The sequence below is a fragment of the Phyllostomus discolor genome, chromosome 1, assembly GCF_004126475.2.
Source record: "Phyllostomus discolor isolate MPI-MPIP mPhyDis1 chromosome 1, mPhyDis1.pri.v3, whole genome shotgun sequence".
In the NCBI taxonomy this organism is placed as follows: domain Eukaryota; kingdom Metazoa; phylum Chordata; class Mammalia; order Chiroptera; family Phyllostomidae; genus Phyllostomus; species Phyllostomus discolor.
The window spans coordinates 195,634,237-195,653,028 of record NC_040903.2 but is presented as its reverse complement, the minus strand read 5'-3'; the positions used below and the strand labels follow the sequence as shown (position 1 = coordinate 195,653,028).

The 18,792-nt window shown below is 59.6% G+C and overlaps 1 protein-coding gene across 2 annotated transcripts in view; it reads right to left on the bottom strand.

Moving 5' to 3' along the window:
* The window catches only part of PAPLN (papilin, proteoglycan like sulfated glycoprotein), a 37,815-nt gene extending 20,317 nt beyond the window's left edge, over nucleotides 1–17,498 (bottom strand). The window contains exons 1-13 of one of the 2 annotated variants that reach the window (XM_036011808.1): nucleotides 17,366–17,498; nucleotides 12,115–12,233; nucleotides 11,191–11,251; nucleotides 10,734–10,836; nucleotides 8,790–8,920; nucleotides 7,762–7,885; nucleotides 7,198–7,278; nucleotides 6,939–7,111; nucleotides 6,661–6,784; nucleotides 6,122–6,248; nucleotides 4,989–5,196; nucleotides 4,242–4,424; nucleotides 3,866–4,007 (exon numbers count right to left, since the gene is read on the bottom strand). In XM_036011808.1, the coding sequence (XP_035867701.1) occupies nucleotides 3,866–4,007; nucleotides 4,242–4,424; nucleotides 4,989–5,196; nucleotides 6,122–6,248; nucleotides 6,661–6,784; nucleotides 6,939–7,111; nucleotides 7,198–7,278; nucleotides 7,762–7,885; nucleotides 8,790–8,920; nucleotides 10,734–10,836; nucleotides 11,191–11,251; nucleotides 12,115–12,233; nucleotides 17,366–17,419 (1,630 nt within the window). In that variant the 5' untranslated portion in view covers nucleotides 17,420–17,498. The remainder of the gene's footprint in view (nucleotides 1–3,865; nucleotides 4,008–4,241; nucleotides 4,425–4,988; nucleotides 5,197–6,121; nucleotides 6,249–6,660; nucleotides 6,785–6,938; nucleotides 7,112–7,197; nucleotides 7,279–7,761; nucleotides 7,886–8,789; nucleotides 8,921–10,733; nucleotides 10,837–11,190; nucleotides 11,252–12,114; nucleotides 12,234–17,365) is intronic. The other variant, XM_036011809.1, reaches the window with a different exon arrangement.
* Between the last annotated feature and the right edge of the window lie 1,294 nt (nucleotides 17,499–18,792).

Genomic DNA, 18,792 nt, shown 5'->3' with positions numbered 1-18,792 from the left:
ACTGACCCTTTTCTAGGATAAAATCCGAAACAGACAAATTCTTAAGGACAGGAAGCGGATCAGGGGACCAGGGAAGGGGTTACTCAGTGCGTGCAAGGGCCTGTCGTAGGTGATGAACATTTCTGAACCTGGGGGGCAGCTGGTGGCTGTACAACAGGGTGAACCCACCAAAAACCGCCCCATTGCACGCTTTGAAAAGTTTAACCAGAAAATGAACACATTCAACCGTATGTTATGCGAATTTTTACCTCACTAAAAAGATCCCGCATTAAAAGTAATTGGATTAATAGACAAAAGGGTAGAAAGAGAATAATAAAAAAGCAAATATGATGAAATATTAATTGTAGAATTTAGAAAATGTGTACATGGCTACTCACTATACAGTTCAACTTTTCTGCATTTACAATTTTTCATCATCTTGTCCAGCTGGGTAAATTTACTAAATGTCATGCATTATACCATTAGAACGTATGGATGAATTTTATGGTATATGATATTTAATCACAAGGGTCATTAAAATATTTTTCATCACAAAATGTGGGAGAAAAATGCAAAAGGCCAAGTAAAGGAAACCTGGGCAACAGGCATCTTTTTAAAGCGATGACTAAAATGAGACTCACAGAACACACCCCAGATGCTCACACGGAAGTTTCTGAGTGACTCGTGCGAGCATGTGCCGGGGCGGGGGGTGGGGGGGCCCTTCCTGCTGGTTGTCAGCGGTTCTGAGCTTTTCCACAGGATGTACATCACTACACAGCGGAATAAAACTCTTAAAAATAAGTGAGAATTCCATTCCATATGGACTGCATCTCTCCAGTCTCCAGGAAATATTTAAAAAATAGTAATAATCCAGGGCTGGGAGACTTCAGGAGATACGCAATGAAGTCTTCCTTTTCATTTTATTGTGGGTCCCCCCTCCCCCCGGGCCAAAGCCACCTCAGCCTCGATTTCTCTCCTGGGTCCTGTCACCTCCTACCCGCCTTCTCTCAGGTCCAGCCTGGGGATCTCTGCCACCTCCATGTGAGAGGCCCCCTTCTGCCAAGCCAGCCCTGCCTCTGGGGCCCCTTAGAGTCCGGGACCCCGCCCACACACCCTCTGGGCAGCAGGCTCTGCAGCACCAGCTCGCCCCCACCCCTCCACCCCTCCCTTCATTTCTATTGCTCTTTCCGGCACCTGCACTTCTGCAGCCTGCTCCCCACCGGGCTCCTGCTCCCCAGCTGTCTCCCCTTCCGCCTGACCCTCAGGCAGGTGCCCAGTTTGTCCTCCTAAATAGCTTTCTCGGTGTCACCACCTCATTCCAAAACTGTCGATGGCTCCCCGGGCCTATGAGACACAGTTAACCTGCAGCCCTGAGCGCTGCCCAGCCCTGAGAGCACAGACCTGGACGGACCCTGGTCCCTACCTCACACCCCGGGCCAAGGGCATGGCTTTGGGCACTGACATGTGGCCACAGTGATCAAGAAACCGAGTTTTAGATTACTTAACTGGGATTACCCTAATGTCAATTTTAAACACTAATGCTTGATCCACTTACAGAAAAACACCTCAGTATGCCTGGAACAACTCGGGCAGTGAATCTGCCGTGTCAACTGTACATTTTTTGAAATCTAACTGTGGATTGCACGTGCCAGTGGAATGCCAGCGTGTGAGTGCAAGTGCAAGTTCTACGTTGGATTCTGAGATTTAACTTTTTTTAAAAAAAAGAATGCAGCCCTGGCTGGCATAGCTCAGTGGATTGAGCGCGGGCTGGGAACCAAAGTGTCCCAGGTTCGATTCCCAGCCAGGGTACATTCCTGGGTTGCAGGCCATAACCCCCAGCAACCGCACATTGATCTCTCTCTCTCTCTCTCTCTCTCTCTACCTCCTTCCCTTCCCTACCTAAAAATAAATAAATAAAATCTTTTAAAAATGCTTTAAAAAAAAAAGAATGCAATATATCCGATTCCTCACCTGAGGATATAGTCTATTGATTTTGGAGAGAGAAGGGGAAGAGAAAAAAAACATCAATGTGACAGAGAAACATCAAACAGTTGCCTCCTATATTCGCCCTAATTGGAGTCAAACCCACAGCCCAGGTGCGTGCCCTCACTGGGGGATCAAACCCACAGCCCGGGTGCGTGCCCTGACCGAGGATCAAACCCACAACCTTTTTGGTGCACAGGATGATGCTCTAACCAACTAAACCACCCAACCAGGGCCCATTCATAATTTTTATATCAACTGAATGTTTAAAACATTGTATTGGGTTAAATAAAATATATTAAGTACAAATTCATTTTTTCTTTTTTACTTTTTTCCTGTGGCTCTCAGAACACTTGAAATGACACCTGTGGGTGGAATCCCATTTCTGCTGGGGACAGCTGCTGTGCAGCCTAGAAAGAGGAGGAGGCAGAGTTACCCCGTAAGCCCCGGGGGGGGGGCCACTCGGACACCCGTCCCTCAGTGGGGCTCCCCTCCGGGCATCCGCCACTATGCACCACACATCGGTTACAGCAACCGAACCACCAGAAGCCACCGAATTCTCATTTGCACCCATCACGAACTTCTGTGAGGCCCCTAGAAATCACGAGCCTGGGAGAGCCGCACCCACGTGGCATTAAAGGGGAATAAGATGCAGAACCACACACACGTCTCAAGGCAGCAGGCTAAACCACTAATGGATGGGACCGAAAGCTATTTAAGTTTTTCGATAGACACTGTTTTTCTAATTTCTCCAGATTTTCCAGGAAGAGCGTACATTATTTTTACAATTATGAAAGTCACTGTGGAGGTTATTTCTTTAACTACCCAGCCTGGCCTGCAATTCTCTCTCCATTTCCTTCCCTTCCACCCATGTGCCTGCCCCTCAGGGGCAGGCTCGGGGACGCCTCTTCCAGGAAGGTGTCCAGGGTGCTGAGTGGCTCCAGGGAGCTGGGCTCACAGAAGCCTCAGGATCCCCCTGCTCATGCCCCAGGAGGGCCAGGCTGAGGTGCTGGGGCCAGCCCAGGGGCCCCTGCACAGCGCCGCCCCCCAGCACCACCGGCGCCTGCTTCTCAAGCACTGTGTGTTCAGAGAGTGTGCCAAGCGACCACCCGAAGCCTGGACAGTCACTCCTACTGACCCCACGGTACGGATGGGCGACCAAGAGTCAGAGGGCAGGGGCAGTTGCGCATGGCCACGTGGCTGGTGGGCAGTGCGGTGGAGCCCAGTGAGCTGTCGACTCCAGGCTACTGGGTCTCAGCCACCCTGCCCTGCGCCTCCACTGGAGTCCTATTGCCCCCATCATGGCTCCCAGGGCCCTGTCACTGGTGTGTCGATATGAGAGGGCCACCCCTGCACCCCAGCCCAGCCCACGCCTTTCCTCAGCATCGTCCTCATGCAAAGCGAGTGCTGGCCTCTGTGCCCTTCTGTCTGCAGCTCCTGACACCCAGATGCCCCCCTCCCCAGCGGGGATGGGCAGGCCGAGTAGTGTGTGAGGACAGTCTTCCCCGGATCACCTCCCCACCCCACACTCTGCCTCTCAGTGACCCGACGAACCCTGAGCACCTATCACATGCTGGCAAAGTCCTGTGGGGAAGTGTAAACAGGAATAAGGGTATCAGAGGCCCGGCCCGCAAGAATTGTATGACCAGCAGGCCTTACCAGCCTTGCACAACCACTGCAGTGCCAGGAAATGAGCCCGAGAGTGGCCGTGATCACAGTGCGCTGTGGGTGGGGGTGCCAAGGGAAGCTGCCTCCGAGGGGGAGGACGGGATGGCCAGTGAGGTTGGTAGAGCTGCACTTCACAGCGGCGGGGAGGCAGGGGAGGAGAGCTTTCCAGGAGGCCGGAGCCCAGGCCAGCAGGCTGGTGGGGGGGTCTGGCCAGGCCCCCCCACCTGGGTCTTACCTGGAGGAAGGTGGCAGGGCTGCGTGTTACAGGGCTCCGCGTCCACAGGCTTCCACGGCTGCAGGCTCCTGCAGCGGCTGGGCGGCCCGATGGCACAGGCGACCTGCCGTGTCCGAGTGCCGGAGCTGCAGCTCCTGGAGCACTGGGGCCCGCGGGTGAGGAGAGAGAACGCTGTGCGCAGGGAGCGAGCCCTGTGGGGGCAGGTGGGGAGGGAGGAGGGTGCCCACAAGGAAGGGAGTAAGGACGGGAGGGGGAGGGGATATAAGGGTGCCTGACAATGCACATCAGACCCCAGAAAGGGCACATGGGCAGCCACCTGCCAGACACCCAAGGGACCAGGACTGGGCAGCAGGTATGGGGGGAGGTGAGTACTCACTAGGCCCCAGGCGCCCACGTGCCAGGCCTGGTCACTGAGAGAGGGACAGTCATCACGCACACAAGGCTCAGTGAGAGGCGGCTGGTCCTCCGAGGAGCACGCTGTGGCGTGGAGCAGAGACCCCTCGTCACCCCGACAAGTGACACTCCTCCTCCGGACCCCGGCACCGCAGCTCACGGAACACTGCAAGGACCAGGCGTCAGCAGGAGCAGTCCTCGCCCGGAAGGAGCCACACTGGGTCAGGCAGCTGGCGGCCCACCGGCCCAGCGTGGAGGGTAGACAACACCCTACTGCCCATGTCCAGCTCCCAGGCCCAGAGAGGCCGAGTCACTCCCCTGGGGTCACACAGCCTGAACCATGGGTGCTGCCACCAGGCCGAGGTGCATTTCCCACCTTCCCTCGTTTGCAACTTGGACATGTATGTGCAGGTGTCTGAAGCCATGACCAACAGCCCGAGACAGTGAGAGCCCGTTCCCCCGAACCCCCTCAACAATGTATGCAGCTGCTTCCTCCTGCCAAGGCAAAGCCTTCCCACCCTGCCTGCGACCCCGAGGAGGGCAGGCACCGGAGCAGGAGTCCAAGCACCCGCTCCCTCTCCCAGCCCTGGCAGCAGCTTCCAAGCCTACACAGGGGGTCGATTTACCTCCCAGGATCTGTTTCCACAGCAGAGAACACACCGCCCAGCCCTGCCCTGGGCCCAAGGCCCAGAGTCTGATTCCCGCCCACCCCTGCCGGGCCCCGCCTCACCTCTCCCCAGGGCTCCTCCCTCCAGGCTGCACAGCGCTGCAGGTTGCAGGCCTGCACGGCAGGCGGTTTCCCGGGCAGGCCTGCACACTGGGCCTCCGCGACCGCCTCCTGGACGCCAGCACCATCGGACCAGACGCAGTAGACGGAGCGGGACTGGGAGCCGCCGCCGCAGGAGGCCGAGCAGGGGGTCCAGGGCCCCATCTTCCAGCTGGCAGGGCGGGGGGTCGGTAAGGCAGGCTCGGCAGCAGGGGTGGACTGGGGCCCCCAACCCGGCCCATCCTCTGACCACGGACCCGTGCAGCTGGGGGGCAAAGAGCTCTGCACAAAGGCCAACACCCGGGCCCCCTCACCATCTCTCCCCACCACCACATGCGGGCCTGCAGCGCAGAGACCGGTGCCTCCGTCTCAACTCTCCTGTCCTCACCCGCACCCCCTTTCTGCTGCTCACTGGGTCCCCTGTCACCCCAGCCAGACTCCATTCCCTCGGTGTGACCTTAGTTGGGGGCGTCTGCCAGAGGGGCTGTGCTCACCCATGTGTGGAGTGGCCCGGCGTGGCCCGGGCACAGGACCCCGAGGAAAGGGCAGCCGCCAGCACACATGCGTGGCCAAGCCCCCCACCATCCAGAGAGGCCAGCTGCCTCGAGGGTGGAAGGGCTGTCCGAGCCCTGCAGGGGGCCTGTGGCCTGCAGGTGACTGTCCCCCACACGCCCTGAGTCGCAGCAAGGCCCTGCGCTCCTGGTGCAGGTAAGATGTCCTTTGTGCGTAAGCAAAGGCCCTGCAGACGCCCTCGGCCCAGCCCCTGGCCCACTCCTGGGCACGGCGAGGCAGGCCCCCTGCCGGCTCAGACAGCCGGGCCTCCAGTACCTTCCCCAGCCCCCCTGCCACCTGCTGGACGTCCTGGGTACTGAGTGTTCATACAGGGGTGGACAGAACAGCACTGGGCCTCGAGCTCAGGCTCCTCCACAGCCTCCCCGAGTGACAGCTGCCTCCACTCCCACTCCAGCCACAGCTGTGGGGAGTCCTGGGACACCCAATCTCTTTGCTCAACACCCAGAGCAGCCTGGGCACCCCAATCCCTCCCACCCAAGTGTTTGGGCCCCACCATGGGGGGAGGGGGCTGGCAAGGGCCTCACCGATTCGTATGGGGGCAGGGGTGCAGGCTGCAAGGGCGGCGGCTGGCCGGCCGAGGCTGGCCTTGGCACATGTGGTCAGGGTAGGCCTCATTGTCCATGGTGCAGAAGACCAGGCGCGACTGGTGACCTGCAGAGGCCAGGCCGCGGTGGGCAGCAGTGAGTCAGCATTCAAAACCAGGTGCCTCCTCTGGGCCAGGCACCATTCTGGCCATCATGATTAAGCCTCAGACAACCCCCTGGGGTACAGGCCATCACTGCCCCCAATTTACAGAGGAGGGAGCTGAGGGTCGGAGTTCTATCATCGGCCCTAGGTTCCGCCTCTACTGCCAAGGGCGCACCTCTCCTAGGAGATACCCGGGCCTCGGGGCGCCCTCTCTGGGTCTCCTAGCTTAGGTGGGGGCCCTTTATGGAGTCCCCCAACCCCTGGATTCCCCAAGGTGTCCCCCATGACATGCCAACATCTCATGTACTTGCCCACCTCCCCCCAGGGCCGGAGCGCCTGGAGGAGAGGAGCACCGGCCCCGGGCTGTGGCCCTCACCTCCGCCGCACTCAGCGCTGCAGTCGCTCCAGGAGCCGTGGCTCCAGCTGAAGCCGGGCCGGGCAGGGCTCAGGGGCAGGTGGTACTCATAGCGCACGCCGGGGTTGGACTCCTGGCTGATGAGCTGCGCACGCAGGGGGGCCGGGTGAGGCCTGTCCCTGGCAGCTCTCCCCCTGCGCCCGTTCCCGCAGCCCTCCCGCTGGCCCAGGCCTACCCGTCTCCCGGGGACTGGGTGCCCCCTGCACCTCAGAGGTCTCCCCACCGCCAGTCCTGCTCACCTCGATGACCAGGGGCTCCGAGGTGGGGCCGCGGGCACGGAGCCGCTCCGGTGCCAGGTCCCCCTCAGCGCCCCGCTCGTAGTGCAGGATGGTGCTGGCCACAGGCAGGGCGCGGGCGGTCTCGATGGTCCAGTGCCCGTTGAGGTAGTACTCACCCCGGATGCTCTTCACCGCTGTGCAGGGTGAGCCCCGTCAGCGGCCAGGCCCGCCGGCTTCCCCGCAACCACCCCCAACGCCCCTGCTCCCAAACTGTCCTCACCCAGGAAGTTCCTGCTGGCGGCCACCTCCTCGATGCGGATGCTGGTGGCCCCCACGGGAACTGTGAGCATCTGGTTGTAGCCTGAGGAAGCAGAGAGACTCTGGGGCCATTCAAGCCACAGGGCAGAGTCGGCCTGAGGACACCAGCGCCCAGCTGCACAGCAGGGTCAGGGCAGGGCCAGTGGGAGGCAGCAGGCTGGGCCGCTTGGGAAGAGTGTTTCTGCAGAGCGGATGAGGTCGGGGCGCAGGCGGGCTCCGGCACCCAATAGACTGGGGAGGGGGCCGGTGCAGAGGGGATGAGAAGGGGCGTTTTTGTGGCAGCAGTGTGAGGTTGCACTAGGCACGTGGGCAGAGACCGTCACTGTTGTGGGCCCACGGGCTCCTGTGACAGGCCTAGGCCTCCTGCCCCAGCCAGGAGCCCAGGCCCCTCAGGCACGCCCCGAGCGCCAGAGCAGACACTCCAGGTGCCTGACAGTGACTCGGCCGGAGCAGGAGCTGGGCAAGGAAAGGACAGGCAGCAGACCCTTGTCTCAACAACTGTCTGCAGACCTCGGGAGGCCCCCACCTCTGCTGAGGTCGTTGGCATCGAAGGTGCCAGTGACGGGGTAGCAGGTCGTGCCGTCCCCCCCACACTGCAGACACTTGTCCTCCTGCCGTGACGAGTCCAGGTTGTGGTCACAGCCGACAACCTGCCGGGCGGAGATGAGGGAGAGACCAGAGGGGGTCACAGACACGCAAGGATTCGAGCCCTGGTTGCCGGGGCAGGGCGGGGGGTTGGCAGTAACCACAGGGGTTTGAAGTGAGTGGGGTCAAATATACATGGATTTTTTTCAGTAAGTACACTGGAAAGAATTTTTTGGAGATTTGCAACAATGTTTAAAAGCTCTCAGATGAACCACAAAGTCTAGAACTATCACGGGCTGAGTAAGCGTTGGACCCGGCCGGTGGCTGGCTGTCCGCCTCCTCCGCCCCTCAGCACCCATCGCCCTTTCCCTGGCAATAACACCTCACTTTCTGGGGGGGACCGGCTCACCCCCCCGCAGAGTTTGGACAGAGCTCCCAACGGTGGGTTTGGGCAATTCAGTGGCCTGCAGCCTTGCTCAGAGGGAGTGGTTGAGGGAGCCCCAAGTCAAGAGAAAGCAGAGGCACCCCAGGTCGCTGAAACTCCAGGGGACGGGGCGCCCTTTCCCGGGGAGTGGCCAGGCTGGGACAGAGGGAGCCTGGAGCTGCTGGTGGCCGCGTTCGCACCTCACAGGAAGGCCCTGACTGATCCCGGTGCTGAGCCACGGGGGAGGGAAGCCGGAAGGCAGGGAGAGAGCTTCCCGGCTGTGCCGCTCAGTCACGGCAATCAGCCAGCCCACCCTCGGTGGCTTTTTTCAAAAGTCAGTTTAGTTGGGTTCTGTAACTTGCCATCCAGAAGGCTGCTCCCATCAGGGTGCTAAAGTTTTCAAAGGGCAAAGGTAAGAGGGTCATAGGGCATCTGTGATGAGAGGCAGCTAGAAGGGCCTTGAGAAGACATCAAGCTCCGAAGGGCCACCGGCCCTGCTCCTGCAGGGCAGGGCAACACCAGCAGGGGGCGGTGCAGGCACTCACCCGGCAGATGCCTTCCACACAGACATCCCGAGAGCCAGGCTCACAGGGCGTCCCATCCACCACGGCCTCCTTGTGCTTGTAGTAGAAGTCCTCCCCCTTGGGGATGCAGGTCAGCTCACACTTGTTCGGGGCTGGGACAGGCAAAAGGGGAAAGCTAAGACCCTAGTGAGGTTCAAGGGCTGAGGCTACCCTAGCCTCAGTGGAGCGTGGGCGGGGCCAAAAGCACACAAAGGGGAGATTGTGGGGGCGCCGGGACTAGAGAGAAAGTCCTTGCAGCAGCCGCCTCCAAGTGTCTCAAGTCCCACCCCCATCCCAGGGAGAGGGATGTTTCCCACGAAACTGCTGCATCATCTCTGAGGCTCAAGTCCAAGGAAATCCCAGAATAAGGAAAAAAACAGACACTTGAAGAGGTCTATCTCAGCATCGTCTACAATAACTGGATTGAAGTGTAAACAATCAGTGACTCTAAGTAAATGATCTAGCAATAGAATGTTATGCATGTTAACAAAGCTATTAAACATTGTGAAGACTAGTCCTGGCTCAGGTGGTTGGCAGACCAAAGGGTCATGGGTTCAATTCCTGGTCAGGGCACATGTCTGGGTTTGGGTTTGGTCCCTGGTTTGGGGCACATGCAAGAAGGCAACCAACAGATATTTCTCTCACACATTGATGTTTCTCTTCCTCTCTTTCTCCCTTCCTCCCCCTCTAAATAAATAAATAAATAAATAAATGTTTTAAAAAATAATTAAGACTATACTATACTAATAATTAAGGTAATGTGGGAAGATGCTTGTAACAAGTACAAACATACAGAGAAAATAAAAGGAAAAGGGCCAGAATGAAATGCTAGCAGTGGTCCAATGGAAGAGGTAGGCTTAAGGTCATTTTTTTCTCCTTTTAATTTTTATAGTCATCTAAGTATTAAACACACATTGTTTAAACAGCCCCAAAATGCTAATAGGGTTTTAATCACCTTCCCAACACAGCAGGCAACCCTCCACGACCCTTTTTAACCTTTCCTCTGCATTCTGATGTTTCTATAATATGGATATCTTTAAGTTATTTTTGATATATGCTTACCTCAGAATTCGGGAGGAGCAAGGAATGCAAGTGGCCCCCACTGAGCGCACCCCCCCAATCAAGGCCCCACCCCCCAACCCCCCAGCGCACACACAGTACGTGACTGTTCAGTAAGCTGGAACTCAGAGGGCCGGCGAGTTTCCCAGAGTCGTTTGCAGCGAGCCGTGGAAACCAACACCCGGAAGAATTACCTTGTGGTACCTTCTGGCTCACTTGAAAGATTGTAATTACATACACACTAGTGGGTGTTTTTTTCTTGAACTGTGTTGCTCTAAAAATTAACAATCTACGTACACCCTCCTCCAAACTACCTGGAGCCGGCCCTCGGGCCAGGGCCCCTGAGTCCGGGGGCTGCTGCCCACCCAGCACTCTGCCTCCTCCCCACTGCCACTGCTGCGGCACCAGGAAGGCCTGCAGGATCAAGTCAAAGGTGGGACTCAAACGGCAGGGCCACAGCCAGGGCTGTGTTTGCAGATGCACACCGAGGGGCCCTGGCCGGGCAGCTCAGCTGGCTGGAGCACCGTCTCCGTCCCCAGAGGCTGCAGGTTGGACCCCAGGTGAGGGCGCATCTGAGAGTCAACCAATGAATCGGTGTCCCCCCTCTCTAAAAGTCAATACGGTTTTAACTGTTTGTAAAGAAAATGTATACAGAGCGGAAAAGGACAGAAAACCTCAAGATGACCACCACTGCCGTGTTGCGATAGGCACGTGGCGGCGAACTCGTGAATTTTTAGAATGTAATTGACAAAGCGTCTGAAGTGCGGTAATAAAAAACCGTGACCTGAAAGCCGATGTGTAAAAGAGATCCCAGGAAGATGGGGACCAGCACAGGGACGCATGCGCCAAGGCCGCCCGCACACTCACCTGCGTAGTAGGGCAGCCACTGGTACCTGCGGCCCTGGAACTCCTGGCTGTCGAAGGCGGAGCACTGCTCTGCCCGGAAGTCGCGGGCACCGTCGGGGCAGCTCTGTGGGGCGGAGGGGGCCAGGGAGGGGGAAGTGGGGCCACCCCTGGGGCCTGCCCACCCGCTGGTCCCAGGGAAGATGGGCTCTTTCCCTCAACCCCCGCTGCGATTTCAGGGATGCAGGGTGGCCCCCAGGGCTCCCCTCCGGGGGCGGGGTGGGGGCGGGGGCAAGAGGCTTTGAGCTGGCTGCTGGAGAGAAAGGGGTGGAAGCTGTGGTTTCCGCCCTTCGGTGAGGGTAAGGAAGGGACTTGGGGACTTCCCCCGGGACCCCGGCTGTGCGCCGACAGGCAGGCACCCTGGGAAGTCAGCCAGGGAGGGGGCCAGAAAGCTGGGTTCCCCTTCCCCCGTGGGCTGTACCTCGATGTGGCAAGAGCGGTGCCTGCGAGCGGGACCCACGCAGCTGGAGCCCCCATCTCTCCTGCAGGGCAAGAGCACCAGGAAGACCCCACCCTGTTACCCAACCCCTCCCGGGGCTCTCCCACAGGCCCCCAGCCCCGCAGCCTCTGCGGACTCCTCTGTGAGCCGGAGAGGCAGCCAGGGGGCGTGCCCGCAGACACCAATCCCCTTAGGTAGGTGCTCCGAGTCCTGTGTTTGTACCACCGACAGGGAGACTTGCAGCCTGACTATCCTGGAGTGTGTCTAACTCGGGGCCACTCTGCCTCTGAAGGCAAATTTCCAGAGAAGCCCCACATTCTGCTCTTGGAGGCAAAATAAGATGTAACACACCGTGACCTGGTAAGGTTGTATCCTGCCACTCAAGGAACAAGTGAGTACAAAGCGCTTAGGACCATGCCTCGCCCTTCTCTTCGCACAGGGTTCTGGGGAGCAGCAATCTAAACCCACTGGCGGGCAATCTTCTTCTGTGCCCACCCCTCTATAGCACCTATCAGAACGCAGGACGCATAGTAGGTCCTCAGTCACTGTGGGAGAAACTGCACAGGTGGCGCTGTTGAGGACGACTGATCCAACGGACGGGGATTCTCTGCACGGCCGCCAGCCAGCACTGCACCGGGAGCCAGAGCCCCGGGAGCCAGAGCCCCGGGGTGGACGGAGCAGGCGCGGCTCCTGCTCCTCCGAAATGCAGTTGATTATGGAAATCAAGCGTAAGTACGTAGGAGACGACTTGACTTCACATGCTCCATCCATGCAGCTCCCAGGACAAATCTATTGCACGGCAGGTCCCCTCCGTGCGACCCAGGGCTGGCCCAGAGCTGGCCCGGGACCCAGCCCACCCCTCGCACCTGCCCGCTTTAACAGGCCGGCCGGCTCTGGCCTCCCTACCTCTGTGAGTAGCAGGGGCGTTCCTGGAAGCTGATGCCCCCTCCGCAGGTCCGGCTGCAGGGGCTCCAGTCGCTCCAGGGGCCCCAGGTGTCGCTCTGCTGCCTCACCTGCCGCCTCACCTTGGGAGCCGGAGGACAAGACAGGGTCAGGAACCCGAGGCGGCCCTTGGAGCCCCCACAGGCTCCCCGCAGCCCCCTGCCTGAAAACAGCGCTCCCCCACCCACTCCGGAGCCCGGTCTCCTTTTCTTCAGGACTCAGCATCGCCACCGGACGCCCAGACAGAACTGACGGAGTTAGCCAGCTTTCACCACAAAGAGCTGAGAGCAAGCAGGTCTTCCGGTGTGTCCCGGCAGCTGCCACCAGCAGCGCCTGCTCTTCAGCAGGCTCGGTGGGGAACCCACCAAGCAGGGGGCAGAGAATCGCCCCCGGATGATGCTGTCCACTGGCCCATGCCGAGTCTGGTTTGACAATCAAGGCGTCTGCAAATGCTGCCTTGCATGGAAGCCCCTGGGTCGGCAGAGCGGGCTTTCTCAGGAGGGAGATACAAAAGGGCAGGAAGAGCCCTGGCTGGTGTGGCTCAGTGGATTGGGCACCAGCCTGCAAAACCGAAGGGTCACTGGTTCGATACCTGACCAGGGCACATGCTTGGGTCACAGGCCAGGTCCCCAGTTGGGGGCACGCGGGCGGCAACCAATCAACGTTTCTCTCCTTCTCTTCCTCCCTCCTTTCCCCTCTTTCTAAAAATAAATAAAATCTTAAAAATAAAAGGGAAAGGGCAGGAAGAACAGGGCAGTTCTCGGATAGGCAGCGCCCCCCCCGCCCACTGTGCAGGCACTGTCACCCGCAGCAGCACCACCACTCTTCGCCGGGGTCTAGACCAGAAAAGCCACACAGAGCCTGGCTGCACCTGCTTCTGCCTTGTGGATGACCTCACTTCCACAAGCTTCTGTAGTTCTGACTATTAAAATAAGTCAGTCTAATCCTAGGAAGGGTGGGAGGAGGTGGGCAGGTTGTGGGTCCTTCTGCCAATCTGGGCCAGACTCCCAGGGCTGCCCCAACACCTGTCTCCCCATCTCCCATGTGAGAGAACCCTTGACTCTTAGCGGGACGCCAGGCTGCACCCGCCCAAAATTCACTTCCCAGACTTCCTGCAGCTGACTGCGGCTACATCAGTAAATTCTCTTCAATGAGATGCGCTGGGCAGCAGCCCCTAGCAATCTCCTTAAGAGACAGCTGGCTTGTGCATTTGTCCTTTATCTTCGTTCTCCTGCACGCCTCCCTGTTGGTGGGAGAGCAGATGTGACAGCTGGAGTTGGAGCAGCCTTCCGCACTGAGAGGTAATTCAGGAATAGAGGCTTCAAACAGTGAGGCAGAGATAGACGGAGCCTAGAGCCAAGCAGGGGTGCCCAACCTTTCGGCATCTCTGGGCCACACTGAGCTGTCTTGGGCCACACATTAAATACACTGTGGCATGTAATCACAAAAACATCTCAATGTTTTAAGTAAAGTTACGTTTTGCGTTGGGCCGCACTCACGGCCATCCTAGACTGCACGCAGCCCGAGGGCTTCAGGTGGGACAGCCCTGGCGGAGGACTTTGTGAGGCCAAACGACCCGGACCTCTGACCTCTGGGCATCTGAGCGAGAGAGGGACCGCGCCTCTCTTGTGGAAGCCCTGGGACCTGCGGCCCCCTAACGGGAAAGTAATCCTGACAGAGCGTGTTCCCACCAGAAAGACCTGATGATCGGGAGTCCATGCGCCACACACATGCTCTCCCTTTCAACCCTCAGAACAGCCTGACATCCGGGCTCAGCCCCGAGGAGGAGGTAGAAGCCCACGCAGGCGTTGCTGAAGGAGGAAGCCCCTGGCAGGACCCAGAGCACTTGAACCTTGACTCCTTCCATCCGCATGCAGCCCGTGGGTGGTGGCATTGCCCCAGCGCCGGACAGGACAGTGAGGCCGGGAGAGGGGGCCACACAGAGATGAGGGGGCACAGCAGCAGGTCAGCTGCACCCCGGGCTTCTGCTCCCCCACCTACCTCACCAGGGGGGAGGGGCCCAGTGAGACGCAGGTGCGTCCTAAGGAGCTGGACAGGTGTTGGACTTGACCTGGCTGTTCTGCCAAGAGGCAGAGGTGTGCTGGAAGTATGTCCTATTTGCTGGAAGGGGACTGGATGTTAAGGCATCACCACAAAAGAATCTCTAGGGAGAAAAACAAGTCACTCCCACTTTCCAGAGAAAGAACTCAAGACCTAATGTGCCCGCTGGGAGCCCCCAGCAACTCCCGGGGGTCTCGGTGGGGTTTATGCACCCGCAGATCACCCACAGCTCAGCTCTGACACCCCTGGGGCCAACACCGGGTTTTCCTTGCTCTCTAACAGAGCCTGCGTCACACCGAAACACTCACAACACCAAGAAGGAAGGGCCACCCAGGCCAAAGGTCACAGCTTTCACGCTTCAAATTACTTACCCTCCAGTTCTCACTGGGACAAAGGGCCAAGCGTTTGAGACACCAGTGAACCAGAACATCCAAGTGTTCTCTTAATAAAATGTAAAATGCAACTCACTTGATCAAGTTCCTATTTTAAAGGGAAGATATTGAGTGTCGAGCGGGGCAGGTGGCTTTCCTGGACAAGCAGTGCCTGCCCCGGGCGGCGCACACAACCTGGATGCCACATCTGAGAGCTCCGGAAGCTGCCCTTGGGACTGCTGCTTTCGCATCCTGCTGGCCTCGGTCTGGTTACTAATTACCCTCCGACCGAGGCCTGTCTGGATGTCAGCCTTGCTCCTGCAACAGAGGCACTGGGCCTCCCCAGCCCACCCTTCCCCCCGAGCGGGGCGGGGCTGCCTGTTGTGGAGGAGGCAACAAGGGGCACCCCTCCACCCAGCCACCTTGTGGGCGCAGGGTGGGGTGGGGGAGGACTGGCCCCAACACGGGGTCTTCCGAGTACCAAGCCTTACAAACACCCCCTTACCTCACCCTCGGCAGCACCCGCGGGGCAGGCGGCCACCGGCCCAGGGCCACCAGCACGCGGGGTCGGGGCCCAGCCTGTCAGACCCTAGGGCCGCGCCCTGTCCGCTACCACACCGTCTCCCCGAGGGAAGAAAGCACTTTCCGCGGAGCAGCACACGCACAGGGTTTCTCTGTCATTACCCAAACCACCCGCTGACGCTGACGGAGAGCAGCCAGAATGAGCTGGTCCAGTCCGCCCTCAGCCTGGCCTGTCCTCACCTGCCTCCTGCTGCTCTCAGCACCTCACCCCTCCCCCTGCAACTCCCGCGGGGGCTCGGAAACCCCTTTCCTGCTGCGCCGTGCCCAGGGGGAGCCGCTGCCCTACGTGCACTGGCGGGAGGGGCGTGAGAGGGGTGTGCGCGGTGTGCGCCGTGGGAGGCGAAGGGGCTGGAGGTCCATCGCCTGTGGAGCCTCCCTCGCCTGGTTTGGGGGTGGGGATAAGGGTGGGTGGCGAGGGGGTGCTGTTTATTCTTCTCGAGCCTCTGTTTAAGCTGACCCCTGTCAGCACTAGAACAGCCCAAGAACTGCTTGGGGACCCTGCTTGGGTCCTGCCCCAGCCAGAACCGGAACCCAGGCAGCTGAGCAGTGAGGCTGGGCCTCTGCCTCCCCCAGACAGTGGAGGAGGGGCAGGAGAGGTCCCCGCCGGGCTGAGCCCACCGCCCGCTGAGGAGGTAGCAGAAGGCCACGCAGGCGTTGCTGAGGGAGAAAGCACCTGACAGGACCCAGGGCAGTTTGTGGGCCTTGGCCCCTTCCATCTGCACCCCAACCGTGGTGGGCATTTCTGCCCGCGAATTAAAGGAATCTGCGGCCTGGCGATTTGCTGAAGGCCGAGCAGCTGTTAGTGGGTGTCTCTGGGTTTCGTTCTGCGGCTTTGACAGGGGTGCTGTGACCCCTTCTACTGAGCTGTGGCCTCCATGCCCCCAGGCACCAGGAGGAAGCCCCTGCCAAGGACCGCACAGCGGCATTTAGGGCGCAAGGACCAGGGGATGGCGGAGTTGACCGTGGGGATCTGCTGGGGAGGACTCGAGGAGGGAAGGCCCTGCCCGCCACGGCCCCAACCTCGGCCTGCGCTGGTCCGGTGCAGCTCCGGGGGAGTGTGGCTGCCCGCTGCTCACGCCCACCCTGCCCGCCCTGTGGGGCCGTTCTCGTCCTCAACTCGCGTTTCCACCCACGCGGCGTTTCCCTGCCCAAGGTGGCGACGGTTTCTCTGCCCTTCTCTCCGACCCGCCTGCCTCGCAGAGGACCGAGCAAGGCTGCGGGCCGGCCCTGTGGAGCGCCCTCCAGGGGCAGGATGGGGCCTGGCTGCCTCTGCGCCTTCCGTCCCAGCGGTGCCAGGAGACCTTGGCAGAGCCGCTGCAGGGCCCGGCCCAGCTCTGCGGACCCTCCCCTCCCTGAAGGTAGGTCCCCGGGTCTCAGAGACCCCTTATCTCCTGAGGACCCACATAGGTTCTTCAGGGGGCCTGCCCTTCGAGCTCCTGTTAACGAAACAGCACTCTGGTCACCAGAGGACTTTCTGCGTCCGCGCTGCGAGTGCACCGTGCGGTTGCTACCAGCACCTTGTGGCTGTTTAAATGAGCTGAAATCAAATTAAACAAAAACTTCAGTTCCTCAGTGGCAGGAGCCACAGATCGTATGTATGCTCAACAGCCACGTGAACACAGCGGCCACCTCACTGGACGGCAGAGATACCAACGCTTCCATCCTTTCAGAGAGAGTCCTAGCGAAGCCTGGCTCCGGATACCAACCCCAAGGGCGCGCCAAGTGGCTGGCTCCCTAGACCCCTCGGCCCAAACGGCTGAGGGGGGCGGAGTTTGGTCCCCGGCAGATGGCAGGAGTCTGCTGGAATGGGCCACCGATCTGCACCTTGGCTGGTGCCAGCATTGCCCCCCTCCTTCCACTTTGGAAGACTGGCTCCAGGGAGGGGGTTCCCAGCATTAGTGGGCACCCAGCACCTTCTGAAGGGGGCGGGCGCTGGAAGTTGCCATTCCTGCAGTTGCAAACTGCGTTCCCAGCCAGGGGAGCAGGTCTGGGCGCCTTGGTGAGCTGGCGTCAGGGTCCCACCTGTTTTAGAAGGAGCTCGGGCTGAGGGCTTGCCTCGTCCCACCCCATCCATCTTCCCGGACCTTGGCCCACTCCTAGATTGTTGCCGCCTCTGGGGAACGGGGCGGGGGAAGGCTGGGGCTCCAGCCGGCACCCGTCTCCCAAGTAGGCTCCTCCGGGGCGGACAGGGCTGCACTCACCGAGGACCCGGCCGCCGGGGCCAGCAGCAGGGGCACGAGCAGGAGCAGCTGCATCTCGGCCTGCGGGAGAGGCCGGGCCGGAGCGGGCGGGGCAGACCAGGCGCCGCAGACCAGGCGCCGCCCCACAGAGGCCGGGGCCTCCGACCGCGGTTAGAGGGCGGCGGGCGGGGGCGTCTCCCTCCCTTCCCGCTCCGCACAGGTGACCTGGAGGCCGGCAGAGGGACGACGGAGGGAAGGCCAGGAGACACGGCACAGCCCCGGCCGCGCCGCTCACTCAAGGGAGGGAGAAAGGTCTGCCTGCAGCTGGCTTGTAGACGCTCAAGAGGAACTCCCTTCAGGATTTCAGAGGGAAAAAGAGGGCAATCAAAAACACTCCCTCGCTCTTGAAAGGCAGGGAGCTCAGTGTTGAAGCCATCAGATTCACTGTTTTAACTCAGCAAGAGATTTTTTAAAAAGCCATTACGCGAGTTGTTTAAAACTCGTTAATGTAGGTTCTTGGAAAGTCTCCTAAGACATTTATAAAACTCAGTTTAAATACTTTAAAAATGTTCATCGTATCCTACTTTAACCCCAAGCCAGTACCTCCCTGCAGTGGGGAAGCTCCCCAGCACGTTCCTCGTGCGGGGGTGTGTGCAGGGTGTGTGCACGTGAGCAGTGCGGCGTGTATGTGCAGGCAGTGCCTCGTGGGCTCCGGTGTGCGCGCTCATGCAGTGTGTGCGCGGGCAGGGTCTGGGCGCAGGGTGTGCGGCACGTGCGCGTGTGTGTACGTGTCGCTGCGCTGCAGAATCACATAACGCGAATGTGCCCGTTCGGTACAAAACATTGAACAAGTACTGTGTGCTTAAATTTTAAAACCTGCAGTTCTACCAATGTTCTCTTTATTTTTTTAAGCATAAAATGACCTCAGTTTACAAGAATCAAACAGAGCAAACATAAGCCAAATGCAGCAGAATTTAACTTGGCACATTTAACGGCGTTCATGCTCCGTTAATTTAGCACCAACAGTGATTCATTTAGTCATTCTTGTCACCGCCTAATCAGAGGCTCCTGGGGCTAGCGGGGGCGAGGCGGGAGGCGGGCTGTCTCCCCGCCCCTGCGGGGAGGGGAGGGGGCGCTGTCCCGGGAGCCTGGTTCTAGGGCTCAGACGGAGACGAGCAACCGGTGACGCTGCTCTGGGGAGACTGCCTTTAGGGGTGGGGTGAGCTGAGCTGCGGGAGAGACTGAAGAAAGGACCAGAGAAAAGAACTTTACTTAAACTTGCTACTTGGGACACCTCCGGGTGGGGGATTACAGGAGATCGTGCCTGGGCTTCCCGCGCGTCTCACCCCACACCGTCCCATTCGCCCCATTCGGACGCTGAAAGCGACGGCCACCTTTGTCCGTCCCCAACGCTAGGATCTCCCCAGCGTCCGCCCGCCATAGGGGGC